Genomic DNA, 17517 nt, shown 5'->3' on the forward strand with positions numbered 1-17517 from the left:
TCGTTTTTTCTCCCATAGCAACTGAGCTTCAGTTTCACCAATAACTTAAAATTTATCGCCTCGGCGAGTTGCTTACACGATTCCATGTGTACACTGGCCAAATTGCGTAGGCGGCTTTCCCCCGTTTCTCGGTCCACATGCGGCGTAAGCCCGTCCGTTGGTGTTAGTTCAAGCCAAGTCCATCCCGATACATTTAAACTGACCTATACCACCGCCAGATCAATAAGCCATTGGTAAATCATCACTCATTTCACAATGACAGTCGTTCATATTGGTGAGTCCCCTATTTCCCCTCAATAGTTACTTCCCCCCTCTGACTTACGCCTCGCAGTCCTCTTTAAGTTTCGCTCCGATGTCGACGAGTCACATCGCGAGACATTTGTCAAAGAACTCAAAACCCTCAAGACATTACCATGCGTCAAAGACGAACGTCTTGTCGTGGGGGGTCCATCGATTACGGATCCGATTGCGAGGAGTAAAGGCTTTCAGATTTGCTTATTGAGTTTTCACCATGATAAAGCTGCGCTGGCGGCGTATCAGGCGAGCAGTGAACATCACAGGTAAACCTAACCCCCCATTATCGAAAAGAACAGAAGCTGATGAGTTACAGGGTCACGAGTCAATATCTCTGGCCATTTGCAGAAGACGTAACGCGTTTCGACTTTGAAGTCGCAGAGGAGGATGAGGGTACATTTGAGAAGAGCTTCAACTTGTCTGGCCAATGAGCATAGAAGAGACTTACTCGGAACTTGTCCAATTGTTTGAGCATTACTCATCAGAATGCGATAATGCAGAGTCACCCCGCACCGAGATAACATCGGCGGCCGGCGGCCAAGGCTTGACCCACCCCGCACTACTACACTACGGCCCGCCGGCTTTTGATGATGCTACGACGACGACTTGTGAAGGTCTAGAATGTTTGTGGGGTTGAGAAAATATCAGCCCTTTCTCTTCTATTCACAGATTCTTCTTTGTGCTTTGTTCGTGCTCTCTCATTGTTGTTTCTGTGATTGTCTGTCAGTGATTGTTTCTGGTGAGCTCAACACCATCGTTTGTATCACCACTTTGCTATCAACCATCTTACTTTCACGATGTCCCGCTTCTGCATACCTCGCCTTGAAACCCTCAGCAAACCCAAATTTCTCAATGGCATACCAAACAATAGTATCTTTGCAATAGCGACTCTCATCGCCGTCAATGCCCTGGTATGGATCGCTGCAGGCATTGTTCTGCACTTCCATCCACGCCTCATCTCGCCAGCTGCCCTCTCATACGTCCTTGGTCTTCGCCATGCTTTGGACGCAGACCACATCGCAGCGATTGATCTGATGACACGTCGTCTCATCGCATCAGGTCAACGGCCTGCGACAGTGGGGACATTCTTTTCATTGGGGCACAGCACCATCGTCATAGTAACATGCATCGTCGTCGCAGCCACGAGTGGCGCTTTAAGGGAAAGGTTTGATGGGTTTCAGCACGTGGGAAATATAGTTGGAACTAGTGTCAGTGCCGCATTTCTTATTATCCTCTGTATAGGAAATGGCTGGGTTCTGTATAAGCTCATTCAGCGCTTACAAGCGATTCTGCAAGAGCGGAGAGACCAAGTCCGACTTGAAGGATTTGTCGAGGAGGAGACGCAGATCCAGGATCACTTTGCTCTGGAGGGAGGAGGCTTCTTGACGCGTGTGTTCAAAAGGCTATTTCGTGTCATCGACAGACCGTGGAAAATGTACCCGCTGGGCGTGGTATTTGGTCTTGGGTTCGATACAAGCTCAGAGATTGCGATATTAGGGATTGCGAGCATCCAGGCGGTACAAGGGACGAGTATCTGGTTGATTCTGATCTTTCCTATTCTCTTCACAGGTGAGTGGCGATGTATCTTCATTAGAGTTGGAGGTTTACTCACGCGCGATAGCTGGCATGTGCATGCTCGACACCACAGACGGAGCCCTCATGATGGCCCTGTACACGTCGAAAGCGTTCTCAAGAGACGTGGTAGCTATTCTGTACTATTCTATCGTCCTCACAGGAATTACAGTCGTGGTATCAGCTTTCATCGGCATCGTCCAGGTTCTCTCCCTAATACAGAACGTCGCAGACCCTCAGGGGCGGTTCTGGGATGGAGTTTCCTCGATCGGCGACCACTTTGACATTGTCGGAGGGAGTATTTGTGGTGTGTTCCTCATCGTGGGTCTCGGATCGATATTCGTGTATAAACCTTGGAGGAGGCACGTGGAGAGGCAACAGCAAAGCTTGATTCAGGATCCGGAGCCCTCTTTGGACGCTCAATCGCCTGCGCCTTCGACGGAGCGTGAAGATGATGGATTTGTTCAGGCACAGAGAATTGTTTAGCTTTCGTGCGTCGTCTCTTCAAGTTGCGCGATTGGCCGTGGGATTTTGTATCTTCACGGTTACTGGGTGAAGATTGTGGTGTTGAGGCTGCGTTCACACTCTATTTGGCAAGCACGAGACTGTATTCTACGAAGAACGAAGGAGAGACTGCTCAGTACCTGCGAAACCAATGAGGTATAAGAGAACGCTTGATCATCCTTTTTGGTCCTCTTGTTTCTCCTATCATCATTTTGTTGGATTTATGATCTTTGGCTTTGGCTTTGGCTTTGGCAAATCCATCGATATCGATATCAATGTCAGCATCAATAATCATGGAATCAGAAGCAGCACTTGGTACACTACCAGCTACCTCTATAGGTGAAATAGGTAAGTTCATTAATTTTCGACCTACACTCTTGCCGACCACAACTGACAAAGTTAATTCAGAGTCTCTAGACCTACAGGACCAATCGAGTAACGATGTTGTTCGCAGTTTCGGCGTCGAAAACGGCAACGCCCTGCACATTTCCATAGATGACCACCCCATCACGTTGCCTCTCTTCTCGCCAGAGGAAATATTCACCAGCCCATCGGCGTACAGTCGTGAGGAAACTATAGACTGCCTACAACAAGGTATCGGTCAATTCTGGGCTGATGATTTGGCTGCCCAACAGACGAATGCCGGTACCAACATGCAGAACCCTCCTCAAGAGCAGAACCCCCCTCATGCTCCAAGTGCCACACCTGAGGTCAAGCCTATACCTCAGGCCAAGGCCCGAGGTGTAAAGAGAGCGAGGGCACGTAAGACCTCGCATCGAGCCGCAAAGCGACCTACCGAGGTGAAACCTGAGGAGCCCAACAAGGCCAAGCGCCCTCGTTACGTGCGTATTGCGCCAAAGCCTTCTGTACCTTATCAACCACAGGCATTGCCTGCCGTCCGTGGTTCAGGACAGCAATATAATCGCCAGCTTCAGCTGGCGCCGTTGGGAACGATTCCTGAAGGGCCTTCCCCTATGCTACCTCAACAGCACGCGCCGGTGGGAATAAATGCTGGTAACATCCCGTCTCCTCATAACGGGAATATGCCTAGGTCTTCCTCTTTGCCTCCTCAGCAGCAGGTCTGGATGGGGACAAATCCTCGTGATATTCCGCTTCCTCACAACGGAAATATCACTTGGCCCACCCCTATGCCACCTCCACAGCAGCTTGCTAATGGGATGACGATGGGAAGCATGGGGTATCATCAGCCCGAGGGGAATGGCATTCCCGTGATGTATGCCCCGCCTAGCTTTTCCGTAGGGCATATTCAGCCAAGGGTCAATGGCAATGCCACGATGCATCAATATGATGGTCCTATGGTGAATGCCCCTAGCTCTTTCATGGTAAAATACCAGCAAGAGGGGTTGGGGGATATAGTATAAACTAGGTAAAGAGTCCACTCTTAGACTAAATTTACCTAAATATTTCATCGCATAGGGTAAAGGTCCCAACACAATGTCTCTTCCCTTGCCCCCGTAGACTAAAGTGTACATAGTAATTGCATCGTCCGGAGAGACAAGACAAGGCTCCCGATTGCGGAAATTGATATTGTTTCCCAAGATCGAGAATGCGGGGTAGTCCTTTCGTGAAGCCGGCTTGTATCCTCTGAATGGGTCTTTGACCGGGCTGAGTCGTGTCGTGACAGGGAAAGGAGGATGGATTTGTAGTCTCAAGTCCCCAGTTTCCGAGGCTGATCAACTGTACCTACCTAGCTAGCTAGGGGATTGAAAGAGTCAGATGCGCCCCCGTTTTCGGAAGCGTTGCCACCCTTGTCGCTCTTAAGTACATATGTAGGGTAGGGCAGTCCTAATCTCTGCCTTCTTATAGGCTAATTGCTTATCGCTGGTGTAGCTAAAGTGCCACTTGGTACTGATAAGACTTTGTTTCTTTTGGGGGCGTCTTTCTTCCAGAATTGATGTAAAAGGTGTACAGGCGCTTGAACGAGGAGATTGCTTCGTTATCGGGACTTTTGACACCAACCTCCCTGAGTGAAGAGGAAGGGCTCATGACCAGTCATTTTGGTCGGTAGTATCACCGCCTTGAAGGCCTCAGGAGAGACAGTATTCCGCCCACTGTTGGTCCGTGAGGTGGTCACCTCAACGAGTCCCGTCCGTCCCTGCATGATAATGCACTGCTGCGCCTATCATCAAGGCTCACTGCAGTGCTTCTGTCTGTCTGCAGCCTTGGAGCGGGCCTAGCGGGCGTCCCTGGCGCCCCGCACTGTTTGCCTCGCCAAAGTACCTCAAAGGAGTTGACGGCGCCCCAGGACCCTTAGTCACTCAGCATGTACCTTGCTCTACTGTGCGCTCTAGGTTGGACCCCTAGAAATCCAATCCTGGGGACCCACCGGCCGGATCAACGACTCGACTCAGGAGTTCTAGCCTCGCTATTTCTGACGAATCGGATCAAAGGGATATTCGAGGCCATGCCCATAGCGGATGGCGAAAGATTAGTAGATCTTTGTTTCGAAGATTCGACGGACCTCTCGTGCTTCGCTTCGTTGTACAGTACAGTACGGCACTACTGTCTTCGTCTGCTTTGTCATCTAAACGACGGAATCGGACTGCCCGTCGTCAAAGGAAAATGTCATCGGAAAGTGAGGGTGTCGTGGTGTCAGACAGACACACATGGTTGAGCGTCAAGTCAAACACACAAAAAAGCCAAGGAGTTAAACCCCAGCCCCAACACAACAGAGCGGTCTGGAATATGCGCGGCCAGAAGGGGGAATTGCTCAGCAACCCTGTGCCATGCAACCGGGTTCGAAGATCGCGTTTCCGTGAAATTAATAGGGCGCTTGGTTGAGCTGGGATGAGACAACAAGCAACAATGTCTCTCCTCTCTCTGTCTCTGCAGGCCCCGGGTATCGGGCCTAGCTCCATACTGTACATTTTTATACTTTCCAGTTCCGGGGATGGGGAGGACCCTTGCTAATCCACACTGTCCGGTGCTCCGTGCATCAAATGGTGCCATTCGAGAATGTCTAAGTGCCTGCGGGTACTGTACCTCGACAGCTCTGTTTTGCTGGCGAGGAACATGGCGAGCCCTTCCAGTTTCCGTCGGTGAAGTTGTCATGTACTGTACTGTGCAGGACCGTGTCGTGTCGTGTCGTGTGTCCGTGGACCCTTGGTCTGGGGACTTCGGTTGATGGGTGGTGGCGGACGACTAGTGCGGCAGTGAATAGCATTCCCATTTCCTTTGCTCGACTCTTGTCATATATAGACCCTTCTTTTCCTCCGACTTCGGTTTCCTCCTTTTCTTTTCTTTTCTTTTCGATTTCCTTTAGTTCTTAACGGGACGCTGGTTCCTTTACCATATTTCTCATCTCTCTCATACTCTCGAAGGGTGTACCATCTTATCTTGTGTAGTTCAACAAGATACACCCAAACACCTTACACCGTACTATCCTCCCTCCAGATAGCAAATCTACTCCTCAGGAGACCATTCTTTCTTTAGTTTACTATATATCACATCCATCAGAATGCACGGTTACAGTTCATCAGAAGAGTCCGACGATCCTCGTCGGCCTCGTGCCCAACCTGCCACCACCAATAACAACGACCAGAAGAAAAAGAAAAAGAAGAAGCTCCCGCCCCAAAAGAGCATCAACCGCATCTGGAAGAAGTTCTCCAAGCGCAAGTTTCACAAGGCTCTCGCCGTCCTCCCATTCGACCCCGTGCAACCTCCTGCTACCTACTATTCCAACGAGCTCTTATCAGCCGGTTACGAGCGAGCCGCTGAGGAATGTCGACGCAAGGTTGAGAAGATCATCAAAGAATGCAAGCGAGTGAATATGCGATATCGAGATCCTGGTTGGGATTTGGTGAGTTTGCCGTCTGTTCGTATTCCGTGTGAATTTGGCGCTAATGCACTTCCTAGGATTGGGATCTCAAGTATGAGAAGGGCCATTGCTTGAATAACCTGGGATCGCAGAAATTCGAGCTCAACAGGACAACACTGCTGAGCTCAAAGGCGGCTGTTCCCAAGGCCGTCAAGCGCGTGCACGAGATCTTTGAGAATCCCACCTTCATGAAAGAGGTTAGTGGTGGTGACGTCAAGCAGGGCAGTCTGGGAGACTGCTGGATCATGGCTGGCCTAACAGCTCTGGCCAATGTTGCAGGAGGTCTACAGCGGATCTGCGTTGCCCATGACACAAAGATCGGCATCTACGGCTTTGTCTTTTATCGAGATGGCGAATGGATCTACTCCATCATCGACGATAAACTCTATCTCAAATCCCCCTTGTGGGATTCCCCCTCCATGCAGAGAGATCTTCTGCAGCAGATCGATCGTGAGGATAATGAGAATGTTTATCGCAAGACCTATCAGACTGGCTCCAAGGCTCTTTTCTTTGCGCAGTGCAGAGATCAGAATGAGACTTGGGTTCCTCTCTTCGAGAAGGCCTACGCCAAGGCTCATGGTGACTATGCGTCATTGGCGGGTGGCTGGATCGGTGAGGGTGTCGAGGATCTCTCTGGTGGAGTTACCACTGAGCTCTTGACGTCTGACATTCTCGATATCGATGAGTTTTGGGATAAGGAGATGTCACGAGTCAACGATGAGTTCCTCTTTGGCGCTTCTACTGGTCTGCTTGAGCATGGCTACGGTGAGCGCAATGGCATCTCTGAAGGGCATGCCTATGTCGTCATGGAGGCACGTACTCTAAAGTCTGGCCAGCGCTTGGTCAAGCTTCGCAATCCTTGGGGTAAGGTCCGCAAGGGTATTTGGGAGGGAGCTTGGAGTGATGGCTCCAAGGAGTGGACTACCGAGGTGCAGGAGGAGATGGACCACAAATTCGGCAGCGACTCTGTTTTCTGGATTTCTTATGAGGATCTTATTCGGAAATATTCTCACTTCGACCGTACTCGACTCTTCCGCGATCGAGACTGGCGATGCTGCCAGCGCTGGATTGGTGTTGATGTTCCGTGGAAGGCGGCTTACCATGAGAAGTTCCACATCAAGTTGACCCAGGACTCGCCTCTTGTTCTGGTTCTTTCACAGCTTGACGGTCGGTATTTCAAGGGTCTTCATGGACAGTACTCCTTCCGTCTTCACTTCCGACTTCACTACGAGGACAGCCCCAATGCCGAGGACTATATTGTCCGGTCTCACGGCAACTATCTCATGGAGCGTTCTGTTTCTGTTGAGCTTCCTGATCTTCCCGCTGGCAACTACGTCGTTTACCTCAAGGTCACTGGCGAGCGAGACTCCAACGCTCAATCTGTCGAGCAGGTCGTCAAGCGCGAGGCTGCCGACAGGACCGAGAATGAGAAGCTAGCTCAGGTTGGTTACGCCTATGATCTAGCCCACAGCAAGGCTTGGGACCACATGGACAAGGTCAGCAAGCTTCGCCAGAAAAAGGATCAGAAGAAGGCTTCTGCCAGTCGCCAGAAGGAGCGTCGCCGTATGTGGGAGAAGCGCGCTACCAACCGCGACGTCACCAAGCAACAGACTAAGAAAAACGCGGACAAGAGAAAACGACGTCGCGCAGAGTGGGAGGCCGAGCAGAACCGCCTTGATGAGGAATTCAACGCCAAGGTCAAGGCTGAGCGCGAGCAGATGAAGAAGGAGAGGCTTGCTAAGGCTGAGGCTGAGAAGGCCGCTGAGGCTGAGAAGAGGGCTCAAGAAGCTGATGATGAGGCTTTGAGAAAGAAGACTGAGGAGATCAAGATTTCGGAAGACAAGGATGAGCCTGTCGTCGTAGATGAGCACCACAAGGATCATGACGACGCGGTTATTTCCGTCTCCACTGGATCGCCTCACTTGACTCCTAAGTCTATGGACTCTACAGCCGAGGGTGCTGAAGAGAAGCAGGAAGTTCCCCCAGTCAGCGGAGGACCTCCAGCTCCCATCGAGGAAGAAGAGCCTCTCCCCGTCCGCCCTCGACCTGCCTACGATTCTGCAGGCGAGTCATCCGACTCACCCGTTCAAGACTGGGAAGCTCTCTACAGCAGCGACGACATGGCTCGCAAGCCTCGCCTCACACAAGCCAACCAAGGCGCCGCCCAAGACGAATACGACTCGGAGGAGGAAAAGATGCCCGAGCCGTGGAACGCCATCTGCATCGTCGGCGTCCGCGTGTACTCCAAGGACGAGAACCTGGAGCTGCGCACCGTCATGGAAGGCGGTGAGCTTCTAGAGGGCGGCATGGGCTCCAAGGGCGCCGCAGATCTCGACAACGCTCAGTCCAACGCGGGCGGTGGACGAGCCGACGACAAGGATGCTTCCAAGACGAAGCAGGATGACAGGTCGTATCCCCCCGTCATCCGCAAAGACGGAAAATACGTGGAAGATGAGAATACATCTGGAGAAAAGTATTCTTCTATCCAGAGCTATTTCCACATTGACTCTGCTTTTACGACGAGGGTCAATTCTCCAGCCCCGACACCTTATGAGCATGATCGGAGGTTGGAGTTCTCTGCTGCTAGCCGATAAGGCTTGAGCTTATGGAATTCTGTTTGAGAGCGTATTAGAGATTTTAGAATGATCATGACTCGAGGGTATACGGTATCGAGATGATATAGATTATAGGTTAATATTTTGATGTTTTGGGAATAGGATGAATGGATGTAGGATAGGCGCAGGTGTTGGGATTCTTTCAGGAACGATGACATGAACCGTTTTTGTTTAGCAGAGATATCAAGAATGTTTTGAACAATGGATCACAATTACAAACAACTTCAGTTTCCTGAATGATACCATTTTGAGCTGATTGATGCGAGACTTGCGACAAAGTAACACAAATGGCGGCATCAGCCTTTCCACGTGCAAACAAACACAAACAGGAATGCAAATTCCACGTTCCAGGTCGCAAACAGATTGGACTGCAGGCTGCAGGTCCTGAGATAGTCACAGCCATGCGCTAAACGTGCCTAGACGGGCCAGGTTAGTCCCTGGAAATCACGAGTCAGCTCCTGTAACCGAGCTTTTTTGGAGGCGTCAGCTGCCTAGACTGTGTGGAGCCTAGGCACCTTCATGGAAAGTGGGTGCGATAACGGAAGCTTAGCTTATCGCACCCCAAGTTCCGTCATCGTTCAAGCTCTCCCCCGTCTGGTCCGTCCGTATCTCAACTTTCTTCTTCCTTTTCATCTCGTGTAATTATTAACTTTTTTATCTTTCTTGTACCATCTATTCTTATCGCTCCCATCATGTAGTCATGGGTGAATACTAGTATCTAACATTACCTACCTACATCACATTCAACATGGCTTCTTCTTCTTCCAAAAGCTCTTTGCGCCGTAGTCATGGCGACTCATCCGGAGCCTCGTCTGGACATTCGCATCCACGATCAGCGACACAATCTCGACTTTCCACCGCACCCTCTATCGATATCGACACTCTCGTTAACCACCTCCTCGTCGCGAAACGATCGCTTTCTTCTATGACTCTTGTCCTCCGTGCGAATGAGATCGCGAATGATGCTAGGCAGTCACATGATGATGTATCCATCCTGGCTGCGCAGGCGGGCTTCTTACGAACGTCTATACTGGATCAGACGGCGATTCTGGTGAGAACTAGGAGGAGCTTGCAGAGCACTTATGAGTGGGGAAAGAAGGACTTTCGAAAGCTGGTCAAGTCGATGGACTTGGTCGATGGGCAGCTTGATCTTACTATGGAGATGCTGCGCGAGACTGGGGTTGAGAGTGTTTTTAGACCTCAGGGTGAAGAGAGACGAAGTCTTCTTGATTTTATCGATGAAGGAGGCGTGGATGGAGTGCGCGAGGCGATGAAGCAGAGCATCCAGGAGCTACAGGTAAGCTATCCAGCAAAAGACATCGCCAGTCATGCGCTGACACCGATTAGGCTATTCAGCAATCCTTTGACGGAGATCTACTCCGTTTCGATAACGACATCCGGAACCTGAAGAAAGTGGTGGCCGATACGCCCAGCATACAGGATATACCACAGGGCAATAATCCATCGGCCGGCGAGATCCTCGAGAGTCTAGTCGACCATTCAGCCAACATGGCCCAGCTCCTCGCATCACTGAACCATCACTTCGACATGTGCGTCACCGCGATCCGAACGACCGAAGGCGGCGTAGCACTCGCTCGCCGTAGAGCTGCCGAGGCTACACAGTCCCAAGGAAATGACGGGGTTTCCATTTCAGGCGTCATCGCCGAACAAGAGTCTAATGTGTCCGACCTCGAACCCAAAACGGCGAAAGACCGAGCTGAGATGTTAAAAGTCGTCGTGCAAGACGCACGCGAGGTCGACGACGTGGTGCAGGAGATACAAGAGCGCCTCACGGCAATGGAGCAGGATTACACAGTGCTGCAGGAACAGCACGACATCTCAAAACAGGCCTACACGGGCATGCTACAGGCATACGCTATTTTGGGCGATATCGGCGATCGACTCGCTGACTACCTCGCGGCCGAGGGAGACTTTAAAACACGATGGGACATGGAGAAGGAGAGCGTCTTTGCCAAGCTGCAAGAGATGCAGCAGCTCAAGGACTTTTACGAGCGCTACGCAAGTGCGTACGACAGTCTGATTCTCGAAGTCGAGCGCCGTCGCGCCGTAGACGATCGCGTGCGCAGCCTCTGGCGCAAAGCACAAGAGAACGTGGACAAGCTCCTCGAGACAGACCGCGTGTCGCGCGAGGCGTTCCGGCAGGACGTGGGAGAGTTTCTGCCGACGGATCTGTGGGCGGGTATGCAGGGTTCTGCGAAGAAGTGGACTGTTGTGAAGGAGGGTGAGGGAGATGGAGATGGAGAGGTGCAGCCGTTGAGGAGGAGTGTTGTTGAGGCGGCGAAGGAGAGACTTGCGAGGGCGGGGGAGAGACGGGGAGTGAGATAGGAGTGATTATTAGATATGTACGATTGGGATTGATAGCTGGGATGGCGTTTTGGATAGGGTGGTTATCTGGGATTGGGAATAATACTCCACATATTGCTTGCTATGAACTAGAGTTATCTGATGGTGGTTGTGGTATGTTGATGAGATATAACAAGACAACGGACTGGTAGGATTTCTTACTTATCCTTTGGCCAAAGGTAGCATGATTTGATCAATGGTCATTCTCATTTTCAAACGATCGACACTTGTGACGGCTCAACGGCAGCTAATCTTAGTTGCTGCTACTTGTAAGACGTTGTGTCGAGGCGTGTTGCTTTGATGCTAAACATGTTATGAGGCCCGTGTTATCTCCAACGAGCTATGCACGGGCCGTGAAAGGCTAACTAGCATAGCCTCTGCGTAGATCCCGTAGACGACGGACATCAGTCTGTGGATGGTTGTCAATCACGGATATCGACTATAGTGTCTTATCATTTGTTTGCTTGCATGCAGGGTTGTTGCGACAAAATAAATTAAGTGAGGGTTATGCTAAGATCTTAAAATGCTATGCAGTTGAGTTTCGTAAAGATCGTGATGATTTAAGATTCCGTTGCTCCATCCATGTTGCTGTCATTATTCCGGCCGTTTCTCATTACACACAAAATAACCTAAATGAAACGATTTGTGCCCTTCACTTCAACTCTTCGTTTGGACTGTCTAAACAATCTCCAGAGCTGCATGAGTCAAGATCATCGGGCTTGATGGATGACAAGAACTCCGTCACTGAGCTCATGATGAAGACATGCAAGTCTTTCTCGTCGGTAGAAACCATGTCGGAGAAGATGGGCGATAGCTTGCGATAAACATCTGAGGTGATATCTGGGTTGATGGTGACGATATTGTTGAGGACATCGGCGAGCATGTGCGTTGCTCGAGACATGGAGCGAGCTCCTGTTCCTCCTAGAGTGGTGACGGAGTCTTTGGCTGTGCTGTGCAGTTCTTTTGTGATGATGTAGACATTGCTGAGAAGAGCTTGACTATTGTCTTGGGTGAGATCAAGAGTTGGAGTCCTGTCCATGATGGAGACTGTTCGAGAGAGTGTTGCTCTGATGCTGTTCATCTTGCGAACGACTTTGTGCACAGCGTTGTCCTTCGACAGTCTCTCAACCTTAGTTTCCTCCAAAACAGATTCTTTACCGTTTGTTAGTAAATGGAGTGACAGGAGGCATACTCGACGTACCGATGTCATCACATCTCTCCTTAATCTTCTCAGCAACACGCTCTACCAAGCTAACCAAGCTCACACCCTTGCGGCTGATCGAGCGCTTGACGTGAGAAGTACGTCCTTTCTTCACTGAAGCTACAGTGACGCCAATGCGCGGTGTAGCAAAGGCTGGTAGACGGCGAGCTTCAAGTGTCTCATCTCTGACGATGACTGTCTTGGACAGGGAAGTAGCCAAGACACCAGTGAAGAGCGTGACTGTGAGGAAGAGTGTCAACTTCATGATGAACAACCGAAGACGAAGAAGAAAATTATAACGAAAGATAAGGGGGGTAAGGAGCAGAGCTGCCAGAGCTGATGAGATCTTGGCAAGGAGAGGGCATCACAGCCTTATACTTCCTGAGCACAAGCTTCAAGGCTTGAGCTTACACCCTATTAACGGCATGGACATGATCGACCGCCGATCTTATCCCCTTCCTACAGGGAAATATAAAGCTTAAAGCGGGAGGATCTGCAAGTTCCTGAGGTAAAACCTTAGATTGGGCTGTAGCATTCCCCCCTGCGCCGAGGGGGAAAAGAAAACACTGGGTGCTACTCATGCCAGAAACAGCAGGCTTTGAACTTGATGGTTTTCTTTCCGGCCAAGCCCGCCACCTCGTTCAGAAAAGCTTGGTGTTACATCAGAGAGTTCGGTGTAACCTGGTCTTGAATGCTGTGGTATTGGATGAGAAGATGGCGATCGCTACGGACGATTTAACATGGCTGAAGATCTGGGTTCTGCTGGGTATAGAGTGAGTCTGGATAGGAGAGCATGGTAGAAGCATTCAGCACCGATAAATAGTTATTACCTGTGAGCATCTACTGTATCTTTGGTAACTCTGCTGAAGATACTCATCTCACCGTCCCCTCCCCTCCGAAAGCATCTAAGCTGACTCCGATCTCCTTTCCACTCTATCATCTGCCAAGTTCCCCACTGCCAGTGGCAGATAACCGTCTTTTCACATTCCCATCCCCGTCCTCAATCGCAGATCTTCAGAACCTGAACTACCGGATTAGTTCCCACCCAGCCCCGATAAGCTTCTCCCTGAGACAGCCCACATTCCTGCCCCCTTTTTCCCTACGCACCCATGATCGTTTCAGGCATTTTGTGTTCGGCCGCGTTAGTTTAAAATTGAATCATAGATCTCGGTCGTCTCGGCAGGAAGTGACCTGTCAATCAGCTGATCTAGATGAGGCTTGATATAAGATGGCTGCCTTTGGAATGGTGGGCGGATGCGTGGACGGGAAGTGAGGAGCCACCCATCCGTGGTTTACAAAAGAGGTCTAGATGTCTTGGTAGACGGGAATTGGGTAGAGCTTAGCTTTGACGGGAATATGGACGAGGCGTTGTGTCGTAGATTGTGTTTTTGCGAGGCGCGGATGAGGCTGAAGACGGGCGTTGGACTGATATTTAGCATCACATTAAGCAGCCTCAAGTCGGGCTGCGGAGCGTGGTCTGCCGTTGTCCTTCTCCCCCGGTGGACTTCGAGGAGACTTGTCTCTCTAGTGCTGGCCAAGTCTTCTCCATGATTGTCACCAAAGGAGACCTCTTCAATCCTACCCTCAGAGTCGTCTAGTTCGTCGTTGTCTCATTACCAAAAGGTTTCCGCCCATACACAACAGTCCTGTAGATCGTCAGCAAACCCCACATCCGCTCCTCTAATAAGGGCGCAACTCACGTCTCAATCCATGCACATTTACTCTTATCCTTCATCTCCTCACGGAACAGCCCCAGCAGCACTTGAACCTCCTCTCTATACCACCCCAGCAGATCCATGAGCAGCAAATTCGCATACCCTTCAATACTCTGCTCCAGAGCCTCTAGGAACAGCTCTCCTGCTCGTTTTAGCCTCTGGTCACTGGGCCACAAGTGCATGGGCGCCTTGATCTTCTTCTCCACGATGTCGACAAAGCCTGCTGCTCTGAGATTATCCCGCATCGTGTGTCCTTTGCAAACGGCGAATGAACGGCCCATTTTCTCACCGGCGGTGTAGAATGTATCAGCCCAGGTGTTGAAGACGTGGTCGGGGGGTAACTTGACGTGATCGGATTGGAGCTTGACGTCCATTTCTAGATCTTGGATCCAGCCTCCTGGTGCAAGGTGCGTATATGCCTTGCTGTATAGGTCGACCCAGTCGGGAACACTGCCATACATGGCGCGGATGTGAATAAAGTCGAAGTGGTTTTCAGGCCACGTCCAGTCGAGCAGACAATCTTCAATGACGAACTTGACGTTTGGAGGAACCACGACTGGTTGAATAGGACTCAGATCTGTGCCTGTGACTTCAGCCTCTGGGTATTCATCTCCAAAGTCAATCGCCCAAATCCCCGTCCCCGTACCGATATCCAACACACGTTTCGGTGCTTCTATAGGTGCAAGAAACAGTTTCTCATCGAGAGTGAAGAACAGTCCGACATGCGTGAGGTCCAGACCATGGTTCTGCTGCGCATCATTAGGCGCCCAATACTCCGTCGACTGAATATTCTCATACGTCCTCCCATAGCGATTTCGGTACGCAAGAATACTGCTTGTTATCGACACCGTCGACATATCACCAGAAATCGACTCGCCATCCTCATCGTCGATCAGATCAGCGAGAATCTGCTCGTTTGGTTCAGTTTCCGGCGACGCGGTCTCGGAATACACGACAGGTGGTCCCATTGTGTTGGTGGCTTGCTCAATGCACGTTTTCCCCCTGCCAACAAATTGACTTGGAGTTAGATTACAGGAAGAAGAGGAAGAAAAATGACGCTTTCTTCAGCTGTTGGGCGCTGTTTGGTCTTTTTACGTATCATGCATCGATTACTGAACCATGTAGTAATGATCGTCTATGCCCCGCAGGGATCTAAGTCTGAGACAAAAATGATGTGTCTCATTTTCAGAAGCACGATGAAGTGTTCGCCGTAAGGATCCATCCATCATCCATCAACACAAACACGCATATGTATAGCTGAGATAAGTAATCTTTATCTGTAAGGTACAGTATATTCTTGATGTCATGTAGTGACGCAAGTTGGGTTAATAGGTATCCGCATCACGGATCGAGGACTGCTTCTTCATTACTCTGAATCATTTTGCAGGCGATCAATGAGGGCCAAAAACGGGGGCCCGGGACAAAGGCTTAGCTGAAAAGCCTCCAAAAGCAATATTGTCATGCGGCAGTCTCAGGTTTCTTCCAATCTTTGTGAATAGCCTGAGCCACTCCAATCAGATGGAGGAAGTACCCAAGCGGTGCATAAGCCACACATCACCAAGAAAGCTCACGATGCACTGCAGCAATGTGCAGAGCTGGAGTCAGGCTCCTGTACGTGCGGACCAATTGCATAGAGGTAGAAGAGTCGTAGGCTGGCAGGAGTAAGCTGCCATCAGCAAGTTTGTTGAGCCAAAAGCTTGTCTTTGATACATTCCATTGATCTCATGCATCAATAGTCTCGACTAGTGAGTTTAGTTCAAAGTAATCGCTGTTATAACAATTGCAACAATGACAAAAGCCCGCGGGTTTATATAGGCTATATCTAACCTTGACCTATAGAGCTTGGCTAGCACTAAGCCCAAGACATTCGGAGCTGAGCTCCGGTGTCTCACCCCCGTACCGGGCCCGTGAGAATTTCCTATTCAGGCAATGCACTCAACACCTCCACTGCTTCATTACCAACTTAATCATTAAACACAAAACTTCACATAAAAGAACGAAGTAGTTCCTCAAATATCTCACATTGAATACCCCCACAGGAGGCTACCCATAAGTAAATATCTACATCAAATGAATAATATATACCCCCTCCAAGAAAACAAACATCCCCAGGAAGCTTATACACACACATCACCACTTACACTCAAGCAGTGCAAGCAGGAGCGTCAGCAGTGACGGTGACGTAGTGGGTCTCAGCAGCAGAAACAGTAACATATGAAGTCACGATAGTGTTGCTACCGGCATTGTTGTTGCTGCCGGCATTGCCATAGTTGTTGTTGCTACCAGCGTTGTTGTTGTTGTTGGAGCCCTTGGAGCCGGAACCAGTCTTGTCAGATGAGCTCTGTCCAGTGGGCTTGGGCACGGGGTAAGCGTTGTCCTTAGTCTTAGTAAATGCGGCGGTGTTAGCGGCTGCGGAGATTCCTTGGGCCGTGTTGCTGGGTGTCGCGGGTTGGGTGTCGTACTCATCACCATCGTCGGCAGGGCACTCCTCATCATCATCACCGGTCTCGGGCTCCTCATCCTCATCGCAGTCCTCGTCATCGCCAGTCTCAGCGGCAGCAGAGGGAGTGGGCTCGTCCTCGTCGTCACAGTCCTCATCGTCACCCTCGTCAACGGGCTCCTCGTCATCGCAGTCCTCGTCGTCGCCGGCATCGGGGGCAGTGGCAGTGGGCTCGGGAACGGCGGTGGTCACGCTCTCGAAGATGGGGCCGAGGGCGGAAGAAGTAACAGCGACGGCCTCGAGGGTGGTAGCACTGGGCTTCTCGGCGGCAGGGGCGGAGGTAGCAACGGGAGCAGCAGAGGCAGCGGAAGAAGGCTTGGTGGAACCAGAGCCAGAGCCAGCGCCGACGACAAAGTCAACGCAAGACTCGTAGGTCTGGTCGATATCAGGAGCATCCCAGAACCACTGGAGAACACAGTCACCAGCCTTGGTGCACTCACCACCCAAGCTCTCGGGAAGAGTGACGCTGAAGGCAGTGTTGTTGGGGTTGAGACCAGCGTTGGCAGCATAGTTCTCAAACTCGATAAGAGGCTCTCCGATCATCTTATCAGTGGAGGTCTTGACAACGGAGACGTTGGCATAACCGGTGTGGGGAGCAGCGATGTTGACGTCAAAGTCAATCTTCTCGCCGAGCTTGTAGCTCTGGACATTGTCCTTGTTGTCGTCGAACTGGAAGCCCTTGCACAGCCAGAGGTTGCACTCCTTGGCGTCGAAGTTGGATCCGACGACCTGCTTGATGCCCTGGACGTTGCCGTTGATGTCGGCCTCCTGCTGGTAGAAGGGCTGCTCGCCACAGGCAGCCTTGAAGGCGTTGCCGGGCTTGCGGGAGAGAGGAGACTTGACGAAGCCGTGGGCGGCGACGAGGGGAAGAAGAGTAAGAAGGGCGGCGGCGTTCTTCATTTTGGCGGTAGATA

At 50.9% G+C, this 17517-nt stretch overlaps 8 protein-coding genes; 5 read left to right on the top strand and 3 right to left on the bottom strand.

Annotated features, from left to right (window-relative positions):
• Positions 1-255: 255 nt before the first annotated feature.
• Positions 256-725, top strand: FFUJ_03498 (uncharacterized protein; the record flags this gene model as incomplete). XM_023575353.1 has 3 exons in its annotated part: positions 256-274; positions 332-560; positions 611-725. The coding sequence occupies 3 exons, from the start codon at positions 256-258 to the stop codon at positions 723-725; spliced, it is 363 nt and encodes a 120-aa protein (XP_023428545.1).
• A 366-nt stretch (positions 726-1091) lies between these two features.
• Positions 1092-2352, top strand: FFUJ_03499 (probable high-affinity nickel transport protein nic1; the record flags this gene model as incomplete). XM_023575354.1 has 2 exons in its annotated part: positions 1092-1863; positions 1916-2352. 2 exons carry the CDS (start codon positions 1092-1094, stop codon positions 2350-2352), a joined length of 1209 nt encoding a protein of 402 aa, XP_023428546.1.
• Positions 2353-2663: 311 nt separating this feature from the next.
• On the top strand, positions 2664-3752 carry FFUJ_03500 (uncharacterized protein; the record flags this gene model as incomplete). XM_023575355.1 has 2 exons in its annotated part: positions 2664-2718; positions 2779-3752. 2 exons carry the CDS (start codon positions 2664-2666, stop codon positions 3750-3752), a joined length of 1029 nt encoding a protein of 342 aa, XP_023428547.1.
• Positions 3753-5848: 2096 nt separating this feature from the next.
• FFUJ_03501 (related to calpain-like protein) lies at positions 5849-8802 on the top strand (the record flags this gene model as incomplete). XM_023575356.1 has 2 exons in its annotated part: positions 5849-6190; positions 6247-8802. The coding sequence occupies 2 exons, from the start codon at positions 5849-5851 to the stop codon at positions 8800-8802; spliced, it is 2898 nt and encodes a 965-aa protein (XP_023428548.1).
• Positions 8803-9571: 769 nt separating this feature from the next.
• FFUJ_03502 (related to protein involved in authophagy (APG17)) lies at positions 9572-11169 on the top strand (the record flags this gene model as incomplete). XM_023575357.1 has 2 exons in its annotated part: positions 9572-10120; positions 10171-11169. The coding sequence occupies 2 exons, from the start codon at positions 9572-9574 to the stop codon at positions 11167-11169; spliced, it is 1548 nt and encodes a 515-aa protein (XP_023428549.1).
• Positions 11170-11839: 670 nt separating this feature from the next.
• FFUJ_03503 (uncharacterized protein) lies at positions 11840-12653 on the bottom strand (the record flags this gene model as incomplete). XM_023575358.1 has 2 exons in its annotated part: positions 11840-12339; positions 12389-12653. 2 exons carry the CDS (start codon positions 12651-12653, stop codon positions 11840-11842), a joined length of 765 nt encoding a protein of 254 aa, XP_023428550.1.
• A 1329-nt stretch (positions 12654-13982) lies between these two features.
• FFUJ_03504 (related to methyltransferase) lies at positions 13983-15071 on the bottom strand (the record flags this gene model as incomplete). XM_023575359.1 has 2 exons in its annotated part: positions 13983-14034; positions 14089-15071. 2 exons carry the CDS (start codon positions 15069-15071, stop codon positions 13983-13985), a joined length of 1035 nt encoding a protein of 344 aa, XP_023428551.1.
• A 1175-nt stretch (positions 15072-16246) lies between these two features.
• Positions 16247-17503, bottom strand: FFUJ_03505 (uncharacterized protein; the record flags this gene model as incomplete). Its single annotated transcript, XM_023575360.1, has 1 exon — positions 16247-17503. The coding sequence occupies one exon, from the start codon at positions 17501-17503 to the stop codon at positions 16247-16249; it is 1257 nt and encodes a 418-aa protein (XP_023428552.1).
• Positions 17504-17517: the final 14 nt, after the last annotated feature.

This window comes from Fusarium fujikuroi, chromosome FFUJ_chr03 (assembly GCF_900079805.1).
Source record: "Fusarium fujikuroi IMI 58289 draft genome, chromosome FFUJ_chr03".
In the NCBI taxonomy this organism is placed as follows: domain Eukaryota; kingdom Fungi; phylum Ascomycota; class Sordariomycetes; order Hypocreales; family Nectriaceae; genus Fusarium; species Fusarium fujikuroi.